The 25,644-nt window shown below is 36.4% G+C and overlaps 1 protein-coding gene across 1 annotated transcript; it reads left to right on the top strand.

The window, feature by feature from the left end:
• Window positions 1–1,193: 1,193 nt before the first annotated feature.
• LOC120425927 (acetylcholine receptor subunit beta-like 2) lies at window positions 1,194–25,531 on the top strand. The gene is made up of 9 exons (XM_039590547.2): window positions 1,194–1,402; window positions 1,466–1,977; window positions 2,045–2,177; window positions 2,235–2,362; window positions 2,426–2,601; window positions 2,667–2,819; window positions 9,581–9,660; window positions 10,913–11,022; window positions 24,937–25,531. Exons 1-9 carry the CDS (start codon window positions 1,330–1,332, stop codon window positions 25,150–25,152), a joined length of 1,581 nt encoding a protein of 526 aa, XP_039446481.1. The 5' UTR covers window positions 1,194–1,329; the 3' UTR covers window positions 25,153–25,531.
• Window positions 25,532–25,644: the final 113 nt, after the last annotated feature.

Below are 25,644 nucleotides of genomic sequence, written 5' to 3' on the forward strand. Positions count from 1 at the left end.
ATCCGTATTGAACTGATTCGCGTTCGAACAAAACCGTCGAAATTTTTTATATATATAGATGACCATGAGTGACCATATCTAAATTTTTTTTTTTGAAAATTCCAGAAAATTTGCTATAAAATTTTCTAAGAGACATCGAAGATTGGAGCTCGGGTTGCTGAGATACAGCCGCTTTAAGAAAAAGCGGCTAAGTCTCACCAAAACAACCCACCATTTTTTTAATGTCGATATCTCAGCAACTAATGGTCCGATTTTCAATGTTAAAACAAGAAACATTCGTAAAATTTTCCGATCTTTTCGAAATTTTTTTTTTTGAAATTTTTTAAATCAAGACTAGCATTTTAAAAGGGCCAAACATTGAAGGGCATTTCCGGTTTTGGTAGAGAATTGCTCTCGAGTCTCGAAAAATGTAGAAGGAAAGAAGCGAGGCTAGAACGAGTAGCACAAAAAACTCTCCCGTTTTCAACCGGCCGGCGTGCACGACTAGCAAACGAGAACCTGTATATCACTTGTACGTACTATTATTTTTCAACACTATTTAAAATTCAAGTGTTTGGGTATTGAAATTATTTCATGGCCAATCACCGCAATTTCAAGTGTTTTGCGATTGATATTTGAGTGCTCTGTACAGCAGGGTCAGATCATGTGCGAAACACTTCGATGCGCTGTGGGAGTTTTGCTCAGTGTAAACCTGGGTGCTGAATAGTGGTTCGCAAAACGGCCTCAATTTTGAACTATCTAAGTGGAACCAGTAGAGTGTAGAGCATTGCAAGGAATAGGATAACTTCATCAAGTAACCAAGAATCAAAAAAATGTTTATATCATTTTAAAATGTACAGTCACTATAACGCTTTCCAAAAACATGTTTCAACAATATGCTCATAATATCGGCTACCATGCGTCTCCATCAAAACGCAACTTTTAAAAGTATTCCATGGAGACGCATGATACCTATCATTCCAGAAGTTTCAAAAACAAACCCAAAATCATTCCCAAAATATCCCTTGTCAAATTACCCGCTTGTTTACGCTACAAAACCACGTGCCCGGCATCAACAAGTAGCACGTGTATCAACAAAGCCACGTGCTCGGTGGCTCTCTGTTTTGTAAACAAACGCATGCGTTTTCCGAGCCACTGGGAGCGTAAGAAAATTCGCTCTCTTGAATATTGATTTTTCATGTTGCTAAAATTTCACAGCATCCCAAAAGATATTTCCCGTCGAATCCTGACGTCTCGTTTAGGGAGTGGACCTTTCGGATGCAAAATTAGGTGATTTTCGGTGGCTTACGGTGCTGAATTGTCGATGATTGCAATCCTCGTGCTTTACTGATGGGGAAATTTATAAAGTTGTTGAACTTTAAGTTGTGCTTTTTGAGTTTAATCGCGTTTGGATATGCTCAAGGTAAGATGAGGTGGGGATGCTTATCTGAAAGTGAAATGATTTGATTTTATTTTGTATTTTCAGGTTCTGTAGTGCACATTGAGGCCAATCCGGATGCGAAACGACTTTATGATGATCTCTTAAGCAATTACAACCGACTTATTCGACCGGTGGTGAACAACACCGAGACCCTAACGGTATGGCTTGGTCTAAAGCTGTCCCAATTGATAGAAGTGAGCCTGCGGAATCAGGTCATGACGACCAATCTTTGGGTGAAGCAAAAATGGTTCGATTACAAACTAAAGTGGGATCCGGAAGAGTACGGTGGAGTTGAGATGCTGTACGTTCCGTCCGAACAAATTTGGCTCCCGGACATTGTCCTGTACAATAATTGGGATGGAAACTACGAGGTAACGCTGATGACAAAAGCCACGCTCAAGTACACGGGAGAGGTTTTCTGGGAACCGCCGGCAATTTACAAATCTTCGTGTGAAATGAACGTCGAGTACTTTCCGTACGATGAGCAGACATGTCTGATGAAGTTTGGATCATGGACGTACAATGGAGCCCAGGTGGAGCTGCGACATTTGGATCAGGTATAAGGAGACAATTGATTGATCTATAAATAAAAAAAAAACTATAACTCTCTACCCTTTGAAATAGGTTCCCGGCAGCAACCTTGTTCAGATCGGTATCGACTTGAGTGAGTTCTATTTGTCTGTGGAGTGGGATATTCTGGAGGTTCCTGCTAGTCGAAACGAAGAGTACTATCCATGCTGTCCTGAACCATTTTCGGGTAGGTTGCTATACGAAAACGCGAATGCATAAAGTTTCTAATACTTTTGGATTTCAGACATCACGTTCAAGCTAACTATGAGACGTAAAACTTTGTTCTACACGGTTAATCTAATTATTCCGTGCGTTGGAATTACCTTCCTCACCGTTCTGGTGTTCTACCTTCCTAGTGATTCTGGCGAAAAGGTGCGGTGCAGTCTTGATAACTTTTCCGTAAGCACTCTAACATGTTTGTTTGAAACATTACAGGTCACATTGTGTATCTCCATTCTTGTGTCGCTCACTGTGTTCTTCCTGTTGTTGGCCGAGATTATTCCTCCAACATCTTTGGCGGTTCCGTTGCTTGGAAAATACCTGCTATTCACCATGATTTTGGTGTCGTTATCGGTTTGGACAACCGTGTGCGTTCTGAATGTGTGGTACAGGTATGGTGAAGTTATCATCAATATCAATCGAATAATGACTTAATTCATTAATTTCCTAATTACAGGAGCACCTCTACGCATAAAATGTCATGGCTTGTGAAGCGGTTGTTTTTGGAAATTATGCCAAAAATTTTGATGATGCGTCGTGCCAAATACACCTTGCCGGACTACGATGACTCCATGCAGAGCAACGTGTACACCAATGAGATCGAAATGAGGTATTTAGCGGTCCGAATGCATGTCTTTGATTTAAAAATTTGGTCGAAGGCTGTGTAACGTTATTGGGAGGTCAAAAATAAAATAAAACAAGCGTAATATTGTTCCTTGAGCTATTTTAGGACTGTGGGCCAAATATGAGTAAAATCGGTAAACAGTTATTCATTGATACTCAAAGGTGAAGTTTGTATGAAAAAAAAAAACCCTGAAAAATGTATGAAAGACCAAATATTCCTGCGGTTTTTTTCTATGAAGGGTGCGTTACTTCCATCCAAATATTCTCAAAAGTGATATTCTCATTGGAAATGTAATGCAATACATCATTGTCGAACATAAAAAAGCTGTAAAACTCGATCCTGAACATTTATTAACGATTTAAAAATGCTATTTTTGTATTAAAAACATTTTTTAACCAATTATAGGCTCGCAACATTTTCGATTTTGTCAATTTTCCGAGTTAAAATTAAGAAATCGCCCACTTTTTATTAGGAATAATGGAAATTTTAGGAAAATTCAATCCAAATTTTTTAAGGTTTTTTATCATAAATAAGTTGACTTTTGTTAAAACATTGTGTTTTCCAATTTCAATTTTCGCTCACCGTAAAAATCAGGGAATCAAAATAAAACTTAGTTCAAATAATATCGGAAAGAGATGTAAAACATGTTTTGCCTTCCTCACCTCAATGAGGAAAGGCTATAAAATCACTCGAAAAATGAACTTCTTTATTTGACCTCGTAGACCGACGTATACCTATCGACTCAGAATCAAATTCTGAACAAATATCTGTGCGTGTGTCTGGATGTGAGTCCGTGCACACGATTATCTTCGGACTGGCTTAACCGATTTGGACCGTTTTGGTCTCATTCGATCCGTCTTGGGGTCCCATAAGACCCTAGATAATATTATGAAGTTTAGAAAAATACTTGAAGTTATGCAAAAAAAAAAAAAAAACATTTCGAATAAAGTCCGGAAGATTGTCCGGGATTTTGTAAGAAAAACCGTCGTGCTATACATTTTTAGAAAGGTATATAAAAGTCCTTTCCAACGAGCTCAAAACATTGTTAATCTAACAATCCTATCAAAAGTTATTAGCACTTAAGTGTTATTTATACACTTTTTGGAGGCTGGATCTCAGATATTGTGATAGAATTAATGTCCGAATCATCCATGCGAACTATCGTTGCTATTTTGACTGAATTTATTGACTTTATGAATGTGAAGAAGGCACCAACCATTCACCAAGGTGGATTAAGTAACGTTTTAAAGGTATAATTGCATTAAAGGGTAATATCAGTATTAAATAGTATTAAATTCAAAGAGGTTTTTTTTTCGGGGTATGACAGTCATCAACTGTGAGGTTTTTTTTTCAGTTATGTAAAAACTGTTATCAGTTACAACTCAGAGTAACTGTAACTAATTACTTTTTTTATGATTTGGATGATTTGAATTGCATGGCCTTGCAGTTTCATATTTTTGCCCTCCTTGTATTTATATTCAAATTTAACTGCAGTTTGAAATGATTTTGATCCGTTAATATCCCTACACAATTACTTAAAATCTTCATGGGAAACTTCAAGCAAAACTAAAAGGGTCAAAGACAAAGTGTAAGCTGTAAACTGTTACGTCAGTGGAGCATCACCTTCACCACCACATGATAAACATGGTAAAATAAAAATTGGTATTTTCGGCGCGCCACGCGCAAACTCGAGGAAATGACAAAAACGGGAAAAATTCAACATTTTCACTAAAACTAAGTTGTGTCTTTTAATTACGAAAATGTTGGTACTCAAACATGTATAAACTCATCGCTGAAATTTTAAAGTTATCGCAGTTTTAATGAAAAAAGTTCATTTTTCCCGTTTTTGTCATTTTCTCGAGTTTGCGCGCGGCGCGCCGAAAATACCAGTTTTTATGAACACCTCCAGTTTTTAAGTATGTTACGTAAAATTTTCCGAGGAATCCGATAAAAATATTTTCAGACATAGGCTCTTTGGTCCAGACACGGTCAAAACGCCATTTTAAGTTTTCATACGACTTTTTCAAATGTTTGGCTAGTTTTTTCGGTCCTCAAATTATTTTTCCTTGAAAGGCCAACTAACCACCTTTCATTTGCATCTAAGACAGCTAAAATCGGTTGAAATGGTGCGGAGTTATGATTTTTTGAAAAAGGTGGTTTTTGCGAAAATTGACGAAAATGGCAATTTTTGGGACCACCCTAGCACGGTGTAGGTCACCCTAATGGCCAAACAAAAAAATACGGGTCGAATTATTTTGGCCAAGGAATCCCCACAAAAATTTTGAGCCCGATCGGGGAACTTTTTTTTCGGCTTGAGCCATTTTCAAATGGAATTGCTGTATAGATTAGATAAACATTTATTTTTAAATACAGATTGGAAGTAACTTTAAACTTTTAACAATACTTTAGATTTTTTCCTATATCTTGAAATTAAAAAAAAAAATGACCTCTCAAACCAGCCGAAGAACGCACGGACTTGTAAAATCGGTATTGCAACGTAATCATTTTTTTAACGCATAGCAGTTTATAATTTTTATTCATTTTTAAAGAATTTTCAAGTGAGAAATACTGAAACCGCATTTGAAAGCAGTTTTAAGAAAATTTTGTGATGTTTAAAGGTATATTTATAATTTTTATAAACTGAAAAGTGTGGAATTGAATTACTTTTGAATTTATAAAGATTGATTGACCCCAACCGATAAAAAAATGCAAAGTGAACTTCCTTCATATGAAATGTGAGAAAAAAACACGGAGTTTTTTCGGTTTTTAGGGATCTGTGGGATCTGTGAAGGTCAAAAGGTGAGCCATTGGAGCTGCACAAAATGGCGTTCTTAACTCAATTTGTCCCAAAATCCACGTGTGACAAGTTTGAACGATCACGACGACATTTATAAAAGATCTCATCGACAATTTAGAACATGAGTATGATTTAGATCTAATAGATTTATTTTTTGTGCCGGGGTCCGTGGTGTAGGGGTAAGCGTGGTTGCCTCTCACCCAGTCGGGGTTCGATCCCAGAAGGTCCCGGTGGCATTTTTCGAGACGAGATTTGCTTGATCACGCCTTCCGTTGGATGGGGAAGTAAATGTTGGGCCCGGTCTAACCTAGAGGTTAGGTCGAAATGAAAACTTAGGTGTAAAAAGAGGTTTGAATTGCCTCAACAATCAAGCCTTCGGACACCTAGTTTCGAGTAGGAATCACACACCCAGAACTGGGCATCGGAATACGAGAGGATAAAGAGCACGATTCGGTAGTAAAATGGTACTGTTTTTGGATGTTAAAAAAAAAAATTAAAATGGTACTGTGTGCGGACGGAGAGGATAAATCCTGAAATTACCGAGAGTACTTTACTCATGGGTTCATCTTCAAATAGTTCCATCAAAAAAAAAAAAAAAAAAAAAAGTACCGATACCGAGACTCGAACCCAAGACCTTCGGCATATTGAACCGTGCCTTTGCCGTATGGGCCACCATGCTTCGTTGACTAAGTGGCGGTCATTTGTCCATATTAGCCACTCAATAGGATGAACTGTTCCAATGAACGAATGAACATGCGAGAGGACTATACTCTCGCAAAACAGCACTTTCCTCACGTTTCTTTTCGTGAGGACTATCCCCTCGTTCTTTAACTTTGGGTGCATAATCGAGAACGCCAAGGCAATGCTGTAGAGCGAATAATTTGATTTGATTTTTTTGTATTTTTTGGTTTAACTTCAAACTGAATATCTCAAATATCTAAAAATCAGCAAAAAGAGCGATATTTTGTGGTATTTTTTTTAAGATAAACGAAAAAAGTTTAAGATTTGAAACAAAAAATAATCAAATGGAACAAAAACTATTTTTCCCTTGTGCTTAACAACGCGATGACAATGGTTGTGCACTTTTAGTCAATCGATTGTAAGTTTAGGCTTAGAAAAATATTCTCTCCATTTTATTAAAAATTATTCAGCGCCGTACCTAGGGGTTGGCGCGGTTGGGGGCGCCGAAATCGATGATTGTACAAAATTTTCATGTCAGCTATAACATCCTCATTAGTTATTTGAAACAGAAAGGGCGCCAAATTATAAAATAGAATTACAAATAACTAGATAATTTGGTTTAAAATAAAAAAAGCCAAAGTCAATTGTATGAATATTTCTACTGAAGTGTTTTGAAAATTCATACTTAATGCTAATTTTTTTTTTCTTCAAAGAAGGGGCGCTCAAGTAGCAGAAAGTTAAAGGAGTTCTAGAAGAGCTTCTCAAAATAAATACACGTTAAAGTTTGGACCGTTGTATAATGTCATACCTTCCAGACTAAAAAAAATGTCCAACTATATGTTATTTTCACGTTAATCACAATCAGCCAAATTGTGAAAAAATATGGACAAATTTCGAGCTTCTTTGAAATATGATTTATTTTAACATTAAAACATATACCTTTCTTTTGAAACTTTTACACTCTTAAGTTAAAAAAATGGCTTTTGAAATATTTTCAGCTCGATTTCCCCTTTTATAATCAACTTCGTGCATGAGAATTTGAATACTCTTTTTTAAAATACTACACCCAGAACTGGGCATCGGCATACGAGAGAATAAAGAGCACGATTCGGTAGTAAAATGGTACTGTATGCGGACGGAGAGGATAAATCCCGAAATTTCGGAGAGTGCTTTACTCAATGGTTCATTTTCAAGTTCATCTATAAAAAAAAAGTACCGGTACCGAGACTCGAACCCAAGACCTTCGGCTTATTGAACCGTGCCTTTGCCGTATTGGCCACTAGGGTGTAATAACAAAATCGATTTTCCAGCACAGCAATTTTTCAGTAGCTTTTGGGATCCTAAACAACTCCCCAAAGTTTGAGAAAGATTGGTTAAATCCTCACATTGCGCAAAGCGTTTCAATTTTCCATATAAATTTGTATGGTAAAAACCATTTTTTTAATTTTGATTTTTTTAAATCCACGTTTAACGCGATATCAATACCGGATTCATATTCGGATGCTCTGGAAGGTGCTCTACAACTTTCCCGAAGAGAGTATGGTGCTAACTTGCTCCTGAAAGAAGATACAGCGTCCTCAAAACTCGTCTAAAACGTGATTTTCGAGCAAAAAACACGTTTTAGATGAACAATGAACAAATGAAATTGGAAAACTGCTGTAAATTTTCACCAATAAGACCAACATTAACAATTAATTTTTTTTTCTGTAAAAAACAAAAAAATAATATTTTATCAAGGTTTCAAAACATTTATATAGTTTTGCGCAAAAAATATTTTTCTAGATTCAAAACAAAATTTAAAAAAATAAAATTATGAAATATATATTCTCATATATCGTATTGGCAAATAACTCAAAATGAATAAAAAATTCTTATCTTTATATTTTTTACTTTTTTTTCTAACAAAAAAAAATCGTCAATACTTAGACATTTTGGAAACTTATAATTGCAAAACAACTGGTCAGGTGTATAATGCATTTTAAAACACTTTTTTCATTCAAAAGTTAAAACCGTGGCCTGTAATTTAATTTTTTTAACTTTTTTATTATTGTGGTCAGAGTCGAGGGACATAAACTTCAAAAAATATTTGCAAAGTCCTAAATTGATTTTGACGAAATTTTGTTCTGCCGCTGCATGTTGAAAAATTATACTTCGATGCCGGTATGCTCTTTTGAACTAAGTTTGCTGGGATTCTTATCTAGATAGAACAAGAGAGCACACGGGCATCGAATTATATTTTTTTTTCAATTTTGAAGAAGGATTTTTTTTCTTTTTTCGTTGTAATTAACGAAATGAAATCCAAAGCCGCATCAGCTTATTATTTTACGAATCCGGGAAAGTTTTTTGCTTATACAATCAAATTAATACTAGATCAGATCAAACTATGCAGGTTTACAAATAAAAAATTTGCTAACAAGTTATTGCAAAATTTATCATGATTGAGCATTTTATTATGTGCATTTATCTGAAACATAAATTTAAAAAAACAAAAACCTGCTAGCATTATCGATTTTATGAAATCTGAGAAAATATTCAGCCAGCTTGACTCCTTTACTAAATTTTCAATTCAACCTATCTCATATTATTTGAAAAATAAAACATAAAATAACTGTGTTTCTGAATTTAACCATATAAAGGTCTCCAATTGCAATTATAAAATCTAAACTCATATTGAAGCAATCATTGAAAAATAATATCAAATGAACAAAATGCTTGTAAATTTGGGAGGGTGCCAAATTGATGCTTCGCCAAGGGCGCTGTGGACCCAAGGTACGGCTCTGTAAATTATAATTGATTGTTTGAACTCACTAAGAGCCAAACCAGATGATGATTGGCTTCAATTGTGCTGGTATATTCTACAGAAATGGAATCGTGACTAAAGACATTTTCCAAGTGCCCTACAATTTCCCCTCTGCTCTTCTACGAAAAACTCCACTTCTCATCTTCTCGATTCACCGTATTATTATTAAACTCATTAACTTGCCACCCTTGATCATCGTATGCCACTCAGCTGTCTGTGTGTTGTGTGTGTGTGTGTGTGTGTGTTTGTGTGCGGGGGCAAGTGAGAAGATAAATTGCCAGATAAAGAACTCCCGGAGTCGTAAAAGATATGTGTTGGTGGTGGTGGTAATAACATAATATAAGCACCTTGCACAATCCACGTGTCTTGTCATGGCTGTTCTTTGCCACCCTCCCCCAACCACCCCTTGCTGGAATGGTTTTATTAACGCTCTTTCCTACCCATTCCCATTTCCACTTTAATTTGCAGTGTCAGTGATTTTCCCGGCGATTTCAAGGAAGGTGGCGACAGTTTTGATAACATTGGAATGAATCTTCCGCACGGTTCAGGTAAGCGCTTAAATACACATTCTAAGGTTTGTGTGGTAGAAGGTGGAAAGGACAAACTCATATACTCTCTAGTATAGTTATACCTTGTTCCTGAGCGTAATCCCCCGGGTCATCGCTAGGTTCCACAGTTTGCTCCCTTTGCCACCAACGCCGACGACGATGGTCTGTGGGAAGTGGGCCAGGATTTGACCGCGTGGCCCCGTCCCGGTTGTCCCTGTGTGATCCTTGTCATCCTGCTTCTCTCCTAGTAGACCCGTACAGGTGAATGAGGTAGAGTGTGCGGTGGGAGCGCACCATGTTCATCATAGATGGGGAGTAGGGGTGTCCCTTAATATCAGAAATAAAATTGAAATACTTTTTAAAGGCTTTTTGAGCAAGTATTTCAACAGACAATTTATTAGTCAATTTATAAACATTTTAACTTCCGACACTAGAATACATTATGAGCCAATTTCATGAACATCCTTTTTTAAAAATAGGCCTAAAATCGCGATTTTCCATGGGTAAAGAGAACCCTAGTTTGTAGGTACTCAAATCCCTCTCCCTTGTCTTTTCTATCTAAACAAGGGTTGTTCCATTTTCATACACATAGAAAGCTATGCGCAATTCTCTAGGAAGTAAGTCGTAGATTTTTGGTTAACTGATTGTATGTAATTAAGTAAATATCACATTTCGTCGGACAAATTAACTATAACAATATCTCATGGCAAATTGTACTATGCTCTTCGATATAGAAATCTTCAAAACGGTAATTTAGCTTTCGTTTTAAAAAAATGTATTTTTTTAATTTCTGATGTTATTTTTCCATGATTATAAAATTTAGAACTTTTTAAATATGTTTATTTTATTTTTTTAAATCGTCGTTAATTTCCAATTACGGACCTTGTATCCATAAAAAAAATATCCAAGAAAAAATGGTTTGCTTACATTTTGGTCAAGTAATTATTTTACCAAATTTGAGGTCAATCGAAGTACGTTTATAAAATGTAACTGATTTGAAATAATTCAAAAACAGAAAATAGAAAACTAAACACTTTCCCTCAAAAAATGTCCGTTCCCACAACGGCGTGCCGAAAGGATCCGCCCGTTCGCGTTCAGTCTGCGTGATAATTTATAATTAAAATTTGATTTATTTCATGCTTTTTGTACCATCATGCTGCCGCCGCCACCACCGTTGGACGGACCGACCAACCGCGTCGTTGTTTTTGGGACGGCTTGGTCGACGGGCTCCCTTTTCCTGGGACTGCTGCAGTTGAACCCGATAATATCATACCGAAGCAATTGTCACCGGAGCTCTCTTCTGCAATACAGGCGGTAAGATTTATTGCGCAACACATCAAGGATGCTGATAAGGATAATGAGGTGAGTTGGTTGAGTTTGTGGCAATGCGCTGTCTTATGGGTTTGGAGGTGATTAATGGGTGATCAGCAGGTGAGAAAAAACGTATTGGACTAAGGGGAAGGTGTTTGCGCTCATTTCCGGTGTTTCAGGGGTTATGATTTATTTTGCCCCACGGTTAACGGAAGTTGCCATGATGATCAAAACCGAATACGTTTGTGTCAATCGGACGTGACAAATTTGCAATTGATGTACTCCTATCTTTGGTTATTTACCTCGGGGTAGATTCTAAATCACATTTTATCTTATGTCATCTGGAACAACTAGCTTATTATCTAGTAGATCAATTTCAGAAACTTAAAACTTCAAATGAAAGCATTCCGTTTCAACTAGAGCTCTTCATGATTCTCGATATGTACCAAGATAACATTAATACATTAGTAGATATTGGCTTTGGAACTTAACTATTAGCATTAAAAAATGACCACCTTTAGCACATATTATTTTCGAAAGAAAATCGAGTTTGCTATCGAAGTCATACATTTTGGATTTTCAGGGCTTTTGGCACATCTTATAAAAAAATTAAAGTACTTTGCGATTGTAAATTCGATTTTGCTTAGAAAAAATAATTTCAATAATTTTTTTGTCCAGACATTTTGTTAAACAATCCAGACTCGATTTTCCGAAGGCCATGGTCAAATTTCTCTTCGTGTTCGGATAATCGAATCACGAAAAAATATGTTTGTTGCTGTGATTTAGAATTTTTAAATCCAAGATGGCGGCCAAAATGCATTTTGTAATTAAATAGGCCAGGGGTGACCAAAGTATGGCCCGCGATTGTTTAACAAACGTGGCCCGCGGGGTGATTTTTTGTGGCCCGCGGACCCATTTTAAATGATCATGTTAAATGACCCTTTTTAAGTTTTGTTAATACAAAACTAATGATTTTTCCATACTTTGATACCAGATATATGAAACAAATATTACGTTGAAAAATCTATCTTATTCAAACCTTATTAAAAAAAATGCAATGTAGGTAACACGTTTGTGATTCATTTCAATGCGATCGAAATGAGTAAATGTTGTCAAAATTGTCTACAAACATTTTTGGAAATGAGTTATAGAACGTTCGAATTTGATTAAAGCAGAAAAAGCAGCTAATCGATTTTTCATTATCTGAACATCAAACATATTTTGCGCTTAAAAACTCTCACCTCATGATTTGAACTCATATCGTGTGGGTAACGAATCTGAGTACCTAACATCTGATCAAGGAAAAATGAAGTTTATTGAAATTTCATTGAAATTTGAGGAATACTTATTGAAAAAACGTTGAGAAATGAATCATCAATATTTAAAAATAAAATTACCGTCAGTGGGGGTGACTATGGGTCAAAAAACGATACACCTCTCGTAATTTCTAAATAACAAAAACAATTTGAATAACATTGAAAATCTTTTATCGTAGAATTGTTCTTAGATAGTTTACTAACATTTTCCCAAAATATGGTGTAATTTGATGGACTCTACCTTAAATGGCAATCGTTTGAAAATTGACCCAATCTCACCCCTTTGAGGGGGTGACATTGGGTCAAATGAAACTAAAATGATGCTCAAATACAGAGATATAGTAAAAACAAGTCATTCAACAGTGTTTCTTGTTCGAGGGAATCGTATTGACATGCTAAAATATTTGAAGTAGAGATTTTCAAACATTTAAGTACTTTTTGATCAATTCCAACAAAAAATTTGAAAAGTTGATTTTTCGAGAGGTTATTTTTGGCCAAAAACGTACCTCAACTTTAGACAGCTGCTTAAATGACAGGATTTGTTCCAGGAACGAGATTTTTTTTTTCATCTCAAGATGTCCCTTTTAACAGAATTTAGTTTCATTGAGAAGTACCTGAGAAATGGTAAAATCCGTAAAAAAAAAATACTTTGACTCAATCTCACCCCCCAGACCCAATGTCACCCCCACTGACGGTACGCAATTTTACAAAGGTTGTGTTATAACTTTTAAAAGCATAGTAAATTTTTTTTTTAGATGAATTACATTATTTGTTTCTACTTTTTGGACTTTCTGATTTTAATGGTATTTAGTTAATTGATTGGAAGCTTTTTAAACAAAAGTATTAAAAGAAAGGTTTTTTTAATTCAAATGCCGAAAATGTATTAAAATACATGAAATTTCCAAAAACTTCAACCGATTGGATTTTTGAGGTTTATAGATTGATTTATATTCATTTTTTTCTCATTTGGCCCACAAGCTCATGTGAGCTTCAAATTTGGGCCGCCATCCAAAAACTTTGGGCACCGCTGAAATAGGCAATCAACTATTCAAATAAAACTAAAATGAGTTCGCAGAACACGAATTTAATGTTTAAACTTAAAAAAATACGATTTTTTTTTTGTTCATGATTCGATCATCTGAGGTCACATACCTTCGGATAATCGAAACTTCGGATAATCGTATTCTAAAAAGTACCATTTTTTAAGTCCCCTGAAACCAGGGGTGCCCAATGTTTGTGAATTACGGTTCAAATTTGAAGTAGGTCCGCAAGGCCCGCAAATGTGGAAAATTGATTATATTAAAAAAAAAGTTCTATTAGGCTATAAACAATCATCTTTCAGATATTTCAGATATATTTTTGACCAGGGCTGCGGAGTCGGGTCATATTTCAAGCGACTCCGACTCCGACTCCGACTCCGGCTTTCTGAGATTAGCCGACTCCGACTCCGACTTCGGCTCCGGCTTTCAGTTCCAACCGACTCCGACTCTGACTCCGGCCTACCAACTCCGACTCCAGCTTTCAAAAAATGGTTGGCTCCGACTCCGACTCCGACTCCACATATTTTTAAATGTGTTAAAAGTTAGTTAACTATTATTTCGAAAACATTGATAAATAGGATTATTTAAAAACTCTCTAAGTGGAAAAAACGGAAAAGAAAGTTTCTGATTTTACAAGTTTAATACGTTATTGAAACAGAAATAAAAATATATGTTTATATGGATTTATTTACTCCTCAAATTTTCATTAGATTTATTAAAAGCTAAAATATTAAACTGTTATTTTTTCAATGATTATTCAAAGAAAGCTGGCCTTAATGATCGATTTTACATATAAATTCAATTTGCTCACTTTTAGGCTGACATTTATAAGAAGCACAGTGACTGTCATAGTCACCTTGTTTTTTTTAAATTTTAAACGAAACTAGTTTTTAAAGCTCCATTGATTTTTTTAAGACGTACATGGACATCACGCCATGGCTGATGAAGATTATTATAACAAATCGAAAAAATCAAATCAAATTATTCGCTCTACAGCATTGCCTTGGCGTTCTCGATTGCGAGATTCCTACTCGAAACTAGGTGTCCGAAGGCTTGATTGTTGAGGCAATTGCAAACCTCTTTTTACACCTAAGCTTCCATCCACCCCGGGATTCGAACTGACGACCTTTGGATTGAGAGTCCAACTGCCTACAAGCGACTCCACCGAGGCAGGACCCAGGGAGACGACTCCTACACCTGGACTGAGCTAACGACCTAACCTCTAGGTTAGACCGGGGCCAACATTTACTTCCCTGTCCGACGGAAGGCGTGATCAGACAAATCTCGTCTCAAAATTTGCCACCGGGACCTTCTGGGATCAAACCCAGGCCGACTGGGTGAGAGGCAACCACGCTTACCCCTACACCACGGTCCCGGCTCAGAATAACAATATCGATGTATCTTAAAAAAATCTTCATGTTAAGGACGCTTAAAGGATACTTTTCAAGTATCCGTGACCTAGAAAATATTTTACCTGGGAATTTTAGATTTATTTCAATTTCATTTTTTTTTATATTTAAACAGAGGCGCGCGATGCTTCTTGAATCTTCACCCATTACGAAGCTTTATGAATGGTCGTACGCCTCCATCTAAATAGCATAGCATAGCATAACGGGTCTGCACCACGCTGTAGGGGGTGCCACAATGGTCAATTCAATATTCTTAGACATTTTGATTGCTGCCCGGTACATCCAAAAATATCTAAGAACGTAAATTTTGGGAGGGGATTTGGGAGGGGATGTTATTGTTGTTCACTAGTGGCAAAAGTGCAGGGAACCCATGCGACTTTTAAAAGTGAATATTTTTGGGAGGTTTGGAATGGGGGTTAGGGGAATTTCATCGGGTCGATGAAAATGGTTGAATGCGTAATGTATTAAATGATTTGGAAGTTTGTACGTGTAAATGTGAGTCTTCAGTGTATTACATAATAAGCATGTAGTTTTGTAAAAATAATAAATGAAATAAATATAATACATATAATAAATATAACAAATAAAATCAAGATGATTCCAGGAAGCTGTAAAAAAATATCAGTAATTTAAAATATAAATGCTCCAGATGGTTCCCATGCTGCTCTAGAAAGTTTCGTTAATTTAAACAATTTGATCATATATGGTATGAGGCGATGGTATGTTACAGGAAAGGAAAAGGATAAGGAATAATATAAACATTTATATGAATCATATAGTGAGCTGATAAATTTACATGCAGACAATAAAATTACCATAATCCCTCACCCCATACGAACAGCGACACAAAAGCACACACAAAAAAATTAACCTGAATAATCACGACTTCGACTGACGCGCAATAATATTCATTAGCACAATGACCCCCCTCACCGCAAACATGATATGAACATGAACGAAAAAAACGAAACTATTGGCACTACGCCCCCCGGGGCATGGCCTTCCTCTAACGTGGGATTTCTGCTCCAGCGCCTCTGACGAGACAGGAGAAACCGGGACCGACGTTTTACTTCACCATCCGATAGAAGCTCAGTGGATAAGGCGGGAATCGAACCCGCGTCTCATAGCATCATCGGGATCGGCAGCCGAAGCCGCTACCCCTGCGCCACGAGACCCAACATGAACACGATCACGAATACAGCACAAAAAAAACACCACAAAAATCCAGCTTCCCGGCACTGCTGCTCACGCGATACTCTGGTCGTACGCCTCCATCTAAATATATTAAAAAAATTGGATAAAAAATAAATATCCATAGGTAAAATATTTTCTAGGTCACGGATGTTTCAATAGGATCCTTAAATGTTTTAGGTACATTTAGTTGCAATGATAATCACCTTCCGGGATATTGGCGTGGGACAAACAGTATGAGAAAATTCCTACCGGTTGAATAATATTTTGCTTTTTTCGAATAATATTTGAAATATAAATTAAAATCCTTTTTCATTTTTCTATACATTTTTTTTCCTGAAATCCTATCCTGAAATCTTGAGATTTGTTCAACGATAATTTGCAACAATATCAAAATAGTTTGCCCAAGGATCAACATTCTCAGATTTTAGTAGAGAAATAGTAAACATTAAGATAATCGATATATTTAACATATTCAATAAGTATTTCAAAATTAGTTGCAACTTTTTTTTATATTTTTTTGTCAGTGTCCAATTTTTTAAGCGCGACACTTTTGTACTTAGATATAAAAAAAATGTGCATGTTGAGTTCAAAGTAACAGTTTGTTATAATCGTTGATTATTTGTTAGAAAAGTTGTACTGTCAGTGATTTTTTACAATTTCTATCAATAGTGATTATTATTTTTTTTATCTTTTTATGTACCTTGTAACTTTATTCCTGAAAATTGATTTACTTAAAACTTCAAAGACATTCGCTATCGGGGTATAAAATGACTGTGTGTGTACTATTTTCAGAAAGAACTGGATTGAATTTGGTCAAATTTGAATTGAAAGGGTACATAAATATAGGCAAAAAAAGCAGTCTCAATTAAATATTTTTGACTACAAAACAATTATTATTTTTAATATTTTGAGCTATGATGATACTACATACTTGGAGGACCCCGTGGCGCGGTGGTTAGCGGCTTCGGCTGCCGATCCCTCATGTGTGCTAAGGGGCCCGGGTTCGATTCCCGCCCATCTCCTCTGGGTGTTCTGAGTTTGTCCCGTTAGTTAGTAAATTTAGTCTGAAAAGACGGTGTGATGTCCATTACATTACAATAAAAAAAAAAAGAGTGGATTAACAGGTTATCATTTAGTGATCATAGATCTCTTAAAAAATGAAAAATGGCAACGCAGCGCATGCGACTAGAAAAACAATTAAAAATAAAAAAAAGTTTTGTAAATTAAGCTGTTTTATAGTAAATACTGAAAAAAAAAAATTGTTGAATTTAAGATAACTCCGACTCCGACTCCAACTCCGGGTTATCAGAAATTTTCAGCTCCGACTCCGACTCCGACTCCAGCTAATAAAATTTAGCCGACTCCGACTCCGACTCCGACTGTTGCTCGAGTTTTGACGACTCCGACTCCGACTTTTAATTTTCCTGTATTAAAAGTCTTATTCAGCATGTTTGGGCTCGGTTCAAAAATACTTTGAATTTCTATGAAATACAAATGTACAGTACCGCAAAAAGTTGTTTTTTTTTTTGCGAAAAAACTGTTTTCGTCAGTACTTAGATTTTTATAAAACTAATGATTGTAAAACAACTGGACTGGTGAAAAATGCAATTCAAAACCTTTTATCATGGAAATGTTGAAACTATGGCTTGTAAATTCAACTTTTTTTTTTACTTATGCGTCATGACTTTTAAATTAATTTGAAATACTTCTTTTTTATCATTTCAGATTTCTGAATCAGTCAAATTTGAATGTTTCATAACCCATTTCGAAATCTGTTTGATGAAAATTTTGACGAAATTAACTATTTAATCACATTCAAACATATGATATTGATTCAGTGAGATAGATTTTTGGACAAAATATTCGTGTCCTCTAGTCGACAATGTGGATTAATCATAGAATGATATTAAAAAATAAATATAAAATAATTTTACAGATCAAAGGGCCATTTCACATGATCATCCAAAATGAGTCCGTGGGTCATAAAAAATCACCTCGCGGGTCACGTTTGGCCTGCGGGCCATACCTTGGTCACCCCTGCCTTAAACATATGAAAAAAAAAGATTTTTTTTTTAAAGTCGATTTGCGAAATTGTAGCGAACTACTCAATAGCAGAGAACGTCAGGATAATGCTGTTTAGCAAACAATTTGATTTGAGGTTTGGATAATTTAATCATGCATCATGCAGATACAATATTTTTCTATTTAAATCGAATGAAAAATACTTATTTGTTAAAAAACGGTCAAGAAAATGTTTTTCCACAATACTGTCAACCACTTATGCTCGTCCCGCCCGTGTGGATCAATCGGACCGCGCACTGGACTCACAATCCAGAGGTCACCGGTTCGAATCCCGCGGCGGGCGCTCTAAAATTCTTTGTGTAAATATGGGTATTCGGCGCCGTCGCTCCGTGCCATACTTTCATACACTTAGGAGCCCAGGGCGGCGAAGTCCTTGTAGATAAAAAGGAAGACACTAGTGGTTGGTACTAGCAATGGTGGCCGACAGCTATAAAGTCAACTTCGTTTTTTTCACTTATGCTCAAAGTTCTATTAAATTGAGCAAAAATTATTTAGTGTTAATTCTTGTAATTTAACTTAAGCCCATTGTTTAACATTGCATCGTAGATCTGCTTTGCGTTGGGGACCTAATTTCCAACACAGCAGGAAAACACACAGAGCTGGCACAAAAAAATCCCCACAACCAGACCCGTTTGATCTTCAGTAAACAAAAGGGAGAAATTACCACCTTTTTATGGTAATGAGGTTAAAATTTAATTAACAAAGTCTTTCCCGCCCATTATACTTGCGTTTAAACTTGCCCTGGTCCGATGGCTGGTGGTGGCCTCCCGGACCTGGAACGGACGACTTATCTTGTTGGTGCGGGGTCCAGCCAGGCTTGTTTGAAATGCTCTTAACTAATGATGCTCAACCTTCATTAGGCTGTGGAGAGGGGGGAGATATATCACACCGCGGACACGGCCTATAACCTGATTTTGGCTCTGTTAGTCCGTTTACCCGGGTGGTTCTGGCTGGACTAGGTCCTCTAAAAGGTCTGGCTAATCTTACTTTGGTGTTGTTAAATGCTTTGCAGATTTGAAGTAATGGTTTGAGTTTTAATTTCAAATTCGATCTGTATAAGTCCGTTTGGAAATCATACTTAATTGACATGACTTTATAACTTAAAAATATAATATCTTAAAAAAACGCCGCGAACCGTCACGTACCGGGTCATGAACCTGTTTTGGGAGGGAGGTGATGTTATGCCTTCAGTGGAAGTTTTCGTTTCCAACCTGACGCAATATGATTCTGGCATGCAGAGTGTTGTTTCATGGTACGCTGAAATTTCTATTTAGAATGCGATTACACTGAAAAAATCTAACATAGAAAAATCAAATGTTTTTTCACGTGAGTCACTCCAAAAACCAACACGATAACTTCACGTGATTTTCCTTTGACTCTCACATGCTTTTCATTTCAAATGAATGTGGAAATCAGTCAGCTCCAGCTGATCATTAGGAAAAAAACATTCACTCATCTTTTGCATGGTGTTCACGCGGGATTCAAATGAATTTCACTTTGATTTGCCCAATCGGCTTGTCCTTTGGTTTTGAAGTGGAAGTCACGTGAGATTTAAATGAATTTCATTCTGATTTGCCCTAATCGACTTGTCCGTTGATTTCCAAGCGAAATTCACGTTAGTTTTAAAAGCTATTGATGATGAAAATGAATCCTAAAGCAAGATGGCAATTTTCAATGGGTACGAGTTGGAGCTCGCACTTTTAATTTTAATTTGCTCCCGAAAAAAGTGGTTTTAATATTTTAAGTATTTCAGGATTATGTGGTAAGTATTTTCTAATTAATTCTTAGCAAAATTGAATACTAAGCAGACAATTTTATAGCATTTTTCCAGGAAATCACGGATAGGCTAATTTCCAGCGAAACTTAGGGATTTCCATGGAAGAGACTTTTCCAGGACCTTCGTGGGGTGAGAGATCCGGTGAGTGGCCAAGGAGTCACGGATCGCTGATCGTCCAGAATGTGCGTGCATCTTATTTTTTAGTGTGAATGTAAAACAATTGTGAAAGTTAAATTTCTCGAAAAAGTTAAGTTTGTGTAAGTGTTTGTGAAGTTTGTTAAGTGTTATTTATATTATAAAAATAAAAGGCAAAACTCAAAGACATATGAAACTTATTTTAATAATATGCTACATAAAATTTTCACTTGAAACTGAACAGAAAATCATTTGATATTAATGTGCAATCCATTCCATTCCCACAAACATTTCATGTGATAATCATGTGCAATGACACGTGAGGTTAACGTGATTTGCCGTTGAATCTACCACGTCGCGCGATGAATTTTGTTCAAGTGATTTGCACATGACATTCTCATGTAAAGTCGAATGGTGCAGAATCACGTGTGAAACATGTGATATAGCTATGTGTCTTTCTTTCAGTGTAGGGGAAAATTTTTACTGCGGCACAGCAAGAACGTCACGTTTTTCCGGTTTATCATTTTACGCTCCCTACTTGTCCACCAGGTTGGGAGGGAAATACCTAGGCTGAGTTTACCTTTTTCTGTTGTTGTTATAATTAATGGTGATATTTGAGATTTCTTCCTTAAAATGCTGTTACTGTCACGGCTTGTTGCGTGCCTTTGCCCATTTTTCGCATGATTAATTGAAGAAAGAATTCCTGTGGATTACTGTTTTCTGAACTTGGGCATTTTTCTTCCCGTTCCATTTACATTTTTCTTAGGTAACGTCTCAATTAAAGCTGTTTTCTATTTCGAAATTAAATGAAAAATTACAAAATATTTTTCCTATTGCTTGATCTTTATTTAAATAAATATTGTTAAGCGGTCAATAATCGTGCTATCTTGTCGTATGTATTTTTTTGACGTTTCGAGAAAAACGCATTCTAATGTTTGACATTGTATAAACAAAACTTAGAGCACCCAATGTACACAATAACAAGCACATTTTGTTTGGCTGACCTTTCTATACATTGCTAAGAAATTTGGTTGGATTTGTTTGCCGTGATAAAATGCCACCCGCATTTTCTTTGGCAACTTGTGGCAATTACAGGGAGTGTCAAAATAGCACGATCTGATCGGTACAATCGTGTCAAAAGGTCGTAGTTTTGGCAGTACACTAATAAAAAATCGAAGTAAAATCTATTTTCTTGGCAAAATTGACTTTTTTGTTTTAAAGATTCAGCTAAGGTAAAATTTTAAGTTATTCCTGACCTGATGGCATAGTTCTACGTCCTCCATTCCGGCGACAGCTAATCAGTTACCTGAGGGCAATTCCTCTGGGGCTTCCCCTCCTCTCGAATTAGCCACTGACGGATACGTGCTTGTACTTAAATTCAACTATTTTGTCTTGCTGGTTATTTACTAACTTCAAAAGAGTTGTTTGCATTCCTCTCGACAAGAAGCTACAACACACACACAACACAAACAACACAAGCGATACCATGGCAAAATTTTCTTCGCCGGCGGCAATGTGTGGGTGTTTGTACGAGTGTTGCTAAAGAAGAAGGAAAGAAACTAAACTTGTGTTGTGTCTCGGTTATGTTCTATGGGTAAAGTCGCTTGACGGAAGCTGAGGCACTTTGAATTTGACTCCTTTTTCACTCCACGTGCCACTCGTTCCTTTGCTGGTTTCTGGATGTTACATAATTTTCTTAAGATATTACTTTAAATTTCCGTTCACTTGAAACCGCTTTAAAATTCCACCATATCTCAAAGTTTAACTGTAAAGCGTTGTTTCTGTTGGATGGAATGAAGTTCCGATTGTGGGATTTTGACTTATTTGACAATTAGCATTAGCATTAGCATTTTAGGACGCCCTATCCACGGATGGCTCCACAACGCTTATCCCTCTGTTTGGTCTGGTTGTGTTAGACCCTCATCCGGAACAATAATCCAACACGGGAGATACCATGTCTTCATCTTTTGATGAGTGTGTAATACAGCCCAGGGCATAAGGGGGTCCTCGCCGGGTCCAAGCTATCCTTTGGGGAACGGAAGGAATGTTAGTAAACACCTATCTAAAGTGCGCAAGGATCCCTGCGTCACCTTAGTGGTATAGATGTTTGTAGGGTGGTTTTGGACTCAATGTTAGTAGGAGAGGTAGAACCCTAGGATTTTGACTTATTTGACAATCATGATAAAATCTGAACGTTTTGCACATTTTTAAGCGTTTGAATTAAAAAGTCACTTCAAAAATTCTTTCGCAAAACAAAAAAAGTTATAAGTATACAAGCCTTACCCGACAAACTTCGTTCTGCCTTTTTTTTCGTTTGTTGACGTTTTTTTGCTTTTTTGCTTATTCAGCCTCCTGTGATCAAAATTTTATTTTACGTAACTTTTTCCATACAATCTGCAGATTTTCCGGAATCGGTTCCAGAGTTGTAACTTTTTGGCTTAAGAACCTTCCTTGGACATATACGAATCCAACGCAACAAAGAGCGCTCCGATCCGACGTTCCGTGTTGAATTGATTCGCGTTCGAACAAAACCGTCGAAATTTTTTTTTATATATATAAGAAGATATCTTGTTATAATGTAATAATCTGCTGTAAAAAGATAGGACGTGTCACTAGATAGCATTCTCCGCAGACTCCGGTGCATTGTGAGTTTAAGAAAAAATAAATAAAATACCGTAAAACGGGGTGACTTTGATAGGTTTGCAATTTTTCCGCAAAATGAAAAGTACAATTAAAATACGTACGGAATGGTTTAGAATCATACTGACCGTGGTAGAGAAGTGTTCAAAGTACCTCAAAAAGAACTTTTCATAAAATTTTGAAAAGTTTAATAAGTTAGTTTACTATAGTTAAGAAAATGTTGATGAAAGTCATTATTTTAAACTTCTCAAAGTGTCATAATTTTCTCTATGAACATGATTTTGAATCGGAAAGCGAAATGCATTTTCGGATTCCTTGGAAAATTTTCCACTAGGAGAAGGTTAAATAAGTTTGTAAATAACAAATAATATGTGTTTTTGAAAAACAATTTAAAAAAATCTTCAGATTTATAGACATTTTCAGTAGAACAAATTTTATACAAAATGTGAAAACTTGTGATTCGTGCTTCGAATTCAATATAAAATGCAATATAAATCGATAATTTTATAAACAAAACAAGTTTTAACAAATTTCAGACTAAATTCCGACTTTTTAACAATTTTACCTAAAATTTATGTGTATTTTGTTAAAAAGCTTATAAACTTAGTTAACTAATTATAAACATTGATTTTTTTTCTTAAAACTATATCAGCTTCTTAATGATGGTACATTTAACGTACAAATAAAGTTTGAACATCTTAAATATGATTTTAACAATAAAAACTATGACTATCAAAGTCACCCCGGAAATTAAATTAAGAATTTTTAACTTAACTCTTTTTCTAAACACTATTGAAACAACTTTTTTTTCCAAAATAGTGCATGGACTTTGTGTGGCCTACCCCAGTACATGTTTTAAAAATAATAATCTTGATAAAAACCTTACCTGTTGGAAAATATTCAAAAAACAAATTGAAATCCTATCAAAGTCACCCCGGTTTACGGTAACTTGGATGTCACAACATTTTTAAGAAGGCCTTGCCAGTGTATGATTTTTGTCATAATTGTCAATCGGCTGCCCAGACAGCATCTATCACGTATGTTGGATGCACATTATCTGCATTTCTAAAAGATTTCTAGTGTATTTTCCTTTAGATGACATCAATGGAAATCTTTTAACTTGGGCCTTTCAATACAAGAAAAGAATAACTTTTCAAAACACCTTATAAAAAGCAACGAGTACTGACAACGATAAGTTGGAATGTCATAATGCATCACACGTGTCCTAGTTTTCCAAAGGAAAAGTCTATTGGAGAAATACATCCTTTTTCACACGTTTTCCTAGAATTTTCAGTCTACTTAGTTGACTTAGAGAACATGCGCTTCCAGCTGGAAGTGTATTCTTCGCATAAGTTCTATTTAACACATGTTTCCCTTCAGTTGGCGCAACCCAAACGTTGCAACTTTCTCAATTATTCATGTAGTAAAGATAAATATCATAACTTAACAACACGCCCAGGAAAAAAAACGAGCCACGAGATGAAGAGGAACGGGACGTGTCATCCCGTGCCACGGCAACGCCATCCCAGGCAGAGAGAGTGTTTAGTGCACACTCCTGCCCCAGATAGTAGTGTAGAGAGCCACGTGGGGACATGTTCCGGCATGATGTATGCTAATAATGGAAAGTAAGCATCTGTTCCCGGAAGTTGGACTTTTGTTGTCTGGGGTTGCGCCACCACCACCACTCTGTTGAGAGGGGCAGTAACCCGAAACATGACTTGCATTAACCATTAGAAGGGGCTCGGAAGCAGCTGGGACACGGGTTTTGTTCGGGTTTTTAGAGGGTACCTGAAAGTTGTTGTTTTCTTGAGAATGTCTCGAGCGAGTGAGTCTTCGAAAATTGGGCACGTGATGATTACTTGAAACTTGTTGGACGTAAATTGAATGCTTGATTAGTATTGTTTAGCACCGTCAACTATGAACTGAACTGAAGTCTACAGTTTGACATGGCGTGCGCCGTTGGTGACCAAGATGGATAAACGTATATATGAGCTTGACATTTCGGTCAAGTAGGTTTCCCATACTGATGGGCTTCATATTTCAGGGTGTAATATTACACCGAATTTCATAAAATAATGCAAAATTTATTTTACACCAAGGCCTTTTACACGCAGCTGGATTACTACTTTATTTGCTGTGTAGCCCTTTTGTAGGGAGGGTACATATTGTGAGAAAAAAACCCTAGAAATATGCTCAGGGTGTTTCAAAACACCTCAAAATCAAAAATAGATTTTTGAATTATTTTTTTTGTAAACAGACAATGAACACGATATTATCATAAAACTTTCAGTTTAGTTGAACAACAATAATTTAAAATTGGAAAAGAGCATTTTTGTCCTGATGGAACAAGCTAAAATATCTTTCTGTTCTAGGTGGTCGAAGATTGGCGGTTCGTGTCGATGGTGCTGGATAGATTTTTCCTGTTCATGTTCACATTTGCCTGCATCTTTGGCACGCTCGCCATCATCTGTCAGAGCCCGTCGCTGTACGATACCCGCGCCCCGGTCGATCAACAGCTGAGCGAGATTCCACTCCGGAAGAACAACTTCATGCTGCCCCCGGACATTGTGCGCATCACGTTGGACTAAATGTTTGATGACCTCCTCGCTGCTGACTTCTTCACCTTCACCGCTGAAGTTAGTCAGCACAGCAGCAGGCAAGGGGAGAGGGGCCGATTGGAGTTTGATTGTTTTCCGGAGTGGGATTTTTAATGCGGCATGTTGAGTGCAAATGAAGACACAATGGTACGCAAATGTTGTCGAAAACTCGTGCACATCTAACATTCATAGTCAAATTAGGAGGATACTTGTACGACCGAGGGGCCGAAATCGTTGGAATTGGTCACGTTAGTTGAGGAGTTTTATAAAATAAACTTGCAATAAATAAACTAATAATATTTGTAATCCACACAAGTCACTAAGCATTATGCAATATCGAAATATTTGAATAAAAAAAGCTGTTCAAAGATGGTCGACTCTATTATTACGTTCTAAGTCATGTTGATTTATCACATCCCTTCCTTCTTCACAGTTAGTATTAACGGTCCGTAATTTTGTTAAAATGTTTTTTCAATCTTGACT

This window comes from Culex pipiens, chromosome 3 (assembly GCF_016801865.2).
Source record: "Culex pipiens pallens isolate TS chromosome 3, TS_CPP_V2, whole genome shotgun sequence".
Classification (NCBI taxonomy): Eukaryota; Metazoa; Arthropoda; class Insecta; order Diptera; family Culicidae; genus Culex; species Culex pipiens.

Excerpts from the sequence above, each read along its gene's own strand:
- LOC120425927 (XM_039590547.2), top strand. The coding sequence starts at position 1,330 with ATGGGGAAATTTATAAAGTTGTTGAACTTTAAGTTGTGCTTTTTGAGT. Across the intron at positions 2,178-2,234 it reads CTGTCCTGAACCATTTTCGG|ACATCACGTTCAAGCTAACT; the intron begins GTAGGTTGCTAT and ends TTTGGATTTCAG. Across the intron at positions 11,023-24,936 it reads ATGCTGATAAGGATAATGAG|GTGGTCGAAGATTGGCGGTT; the intron begins GTGAGTTGGTTG and ends TTTCTGTTCTAG.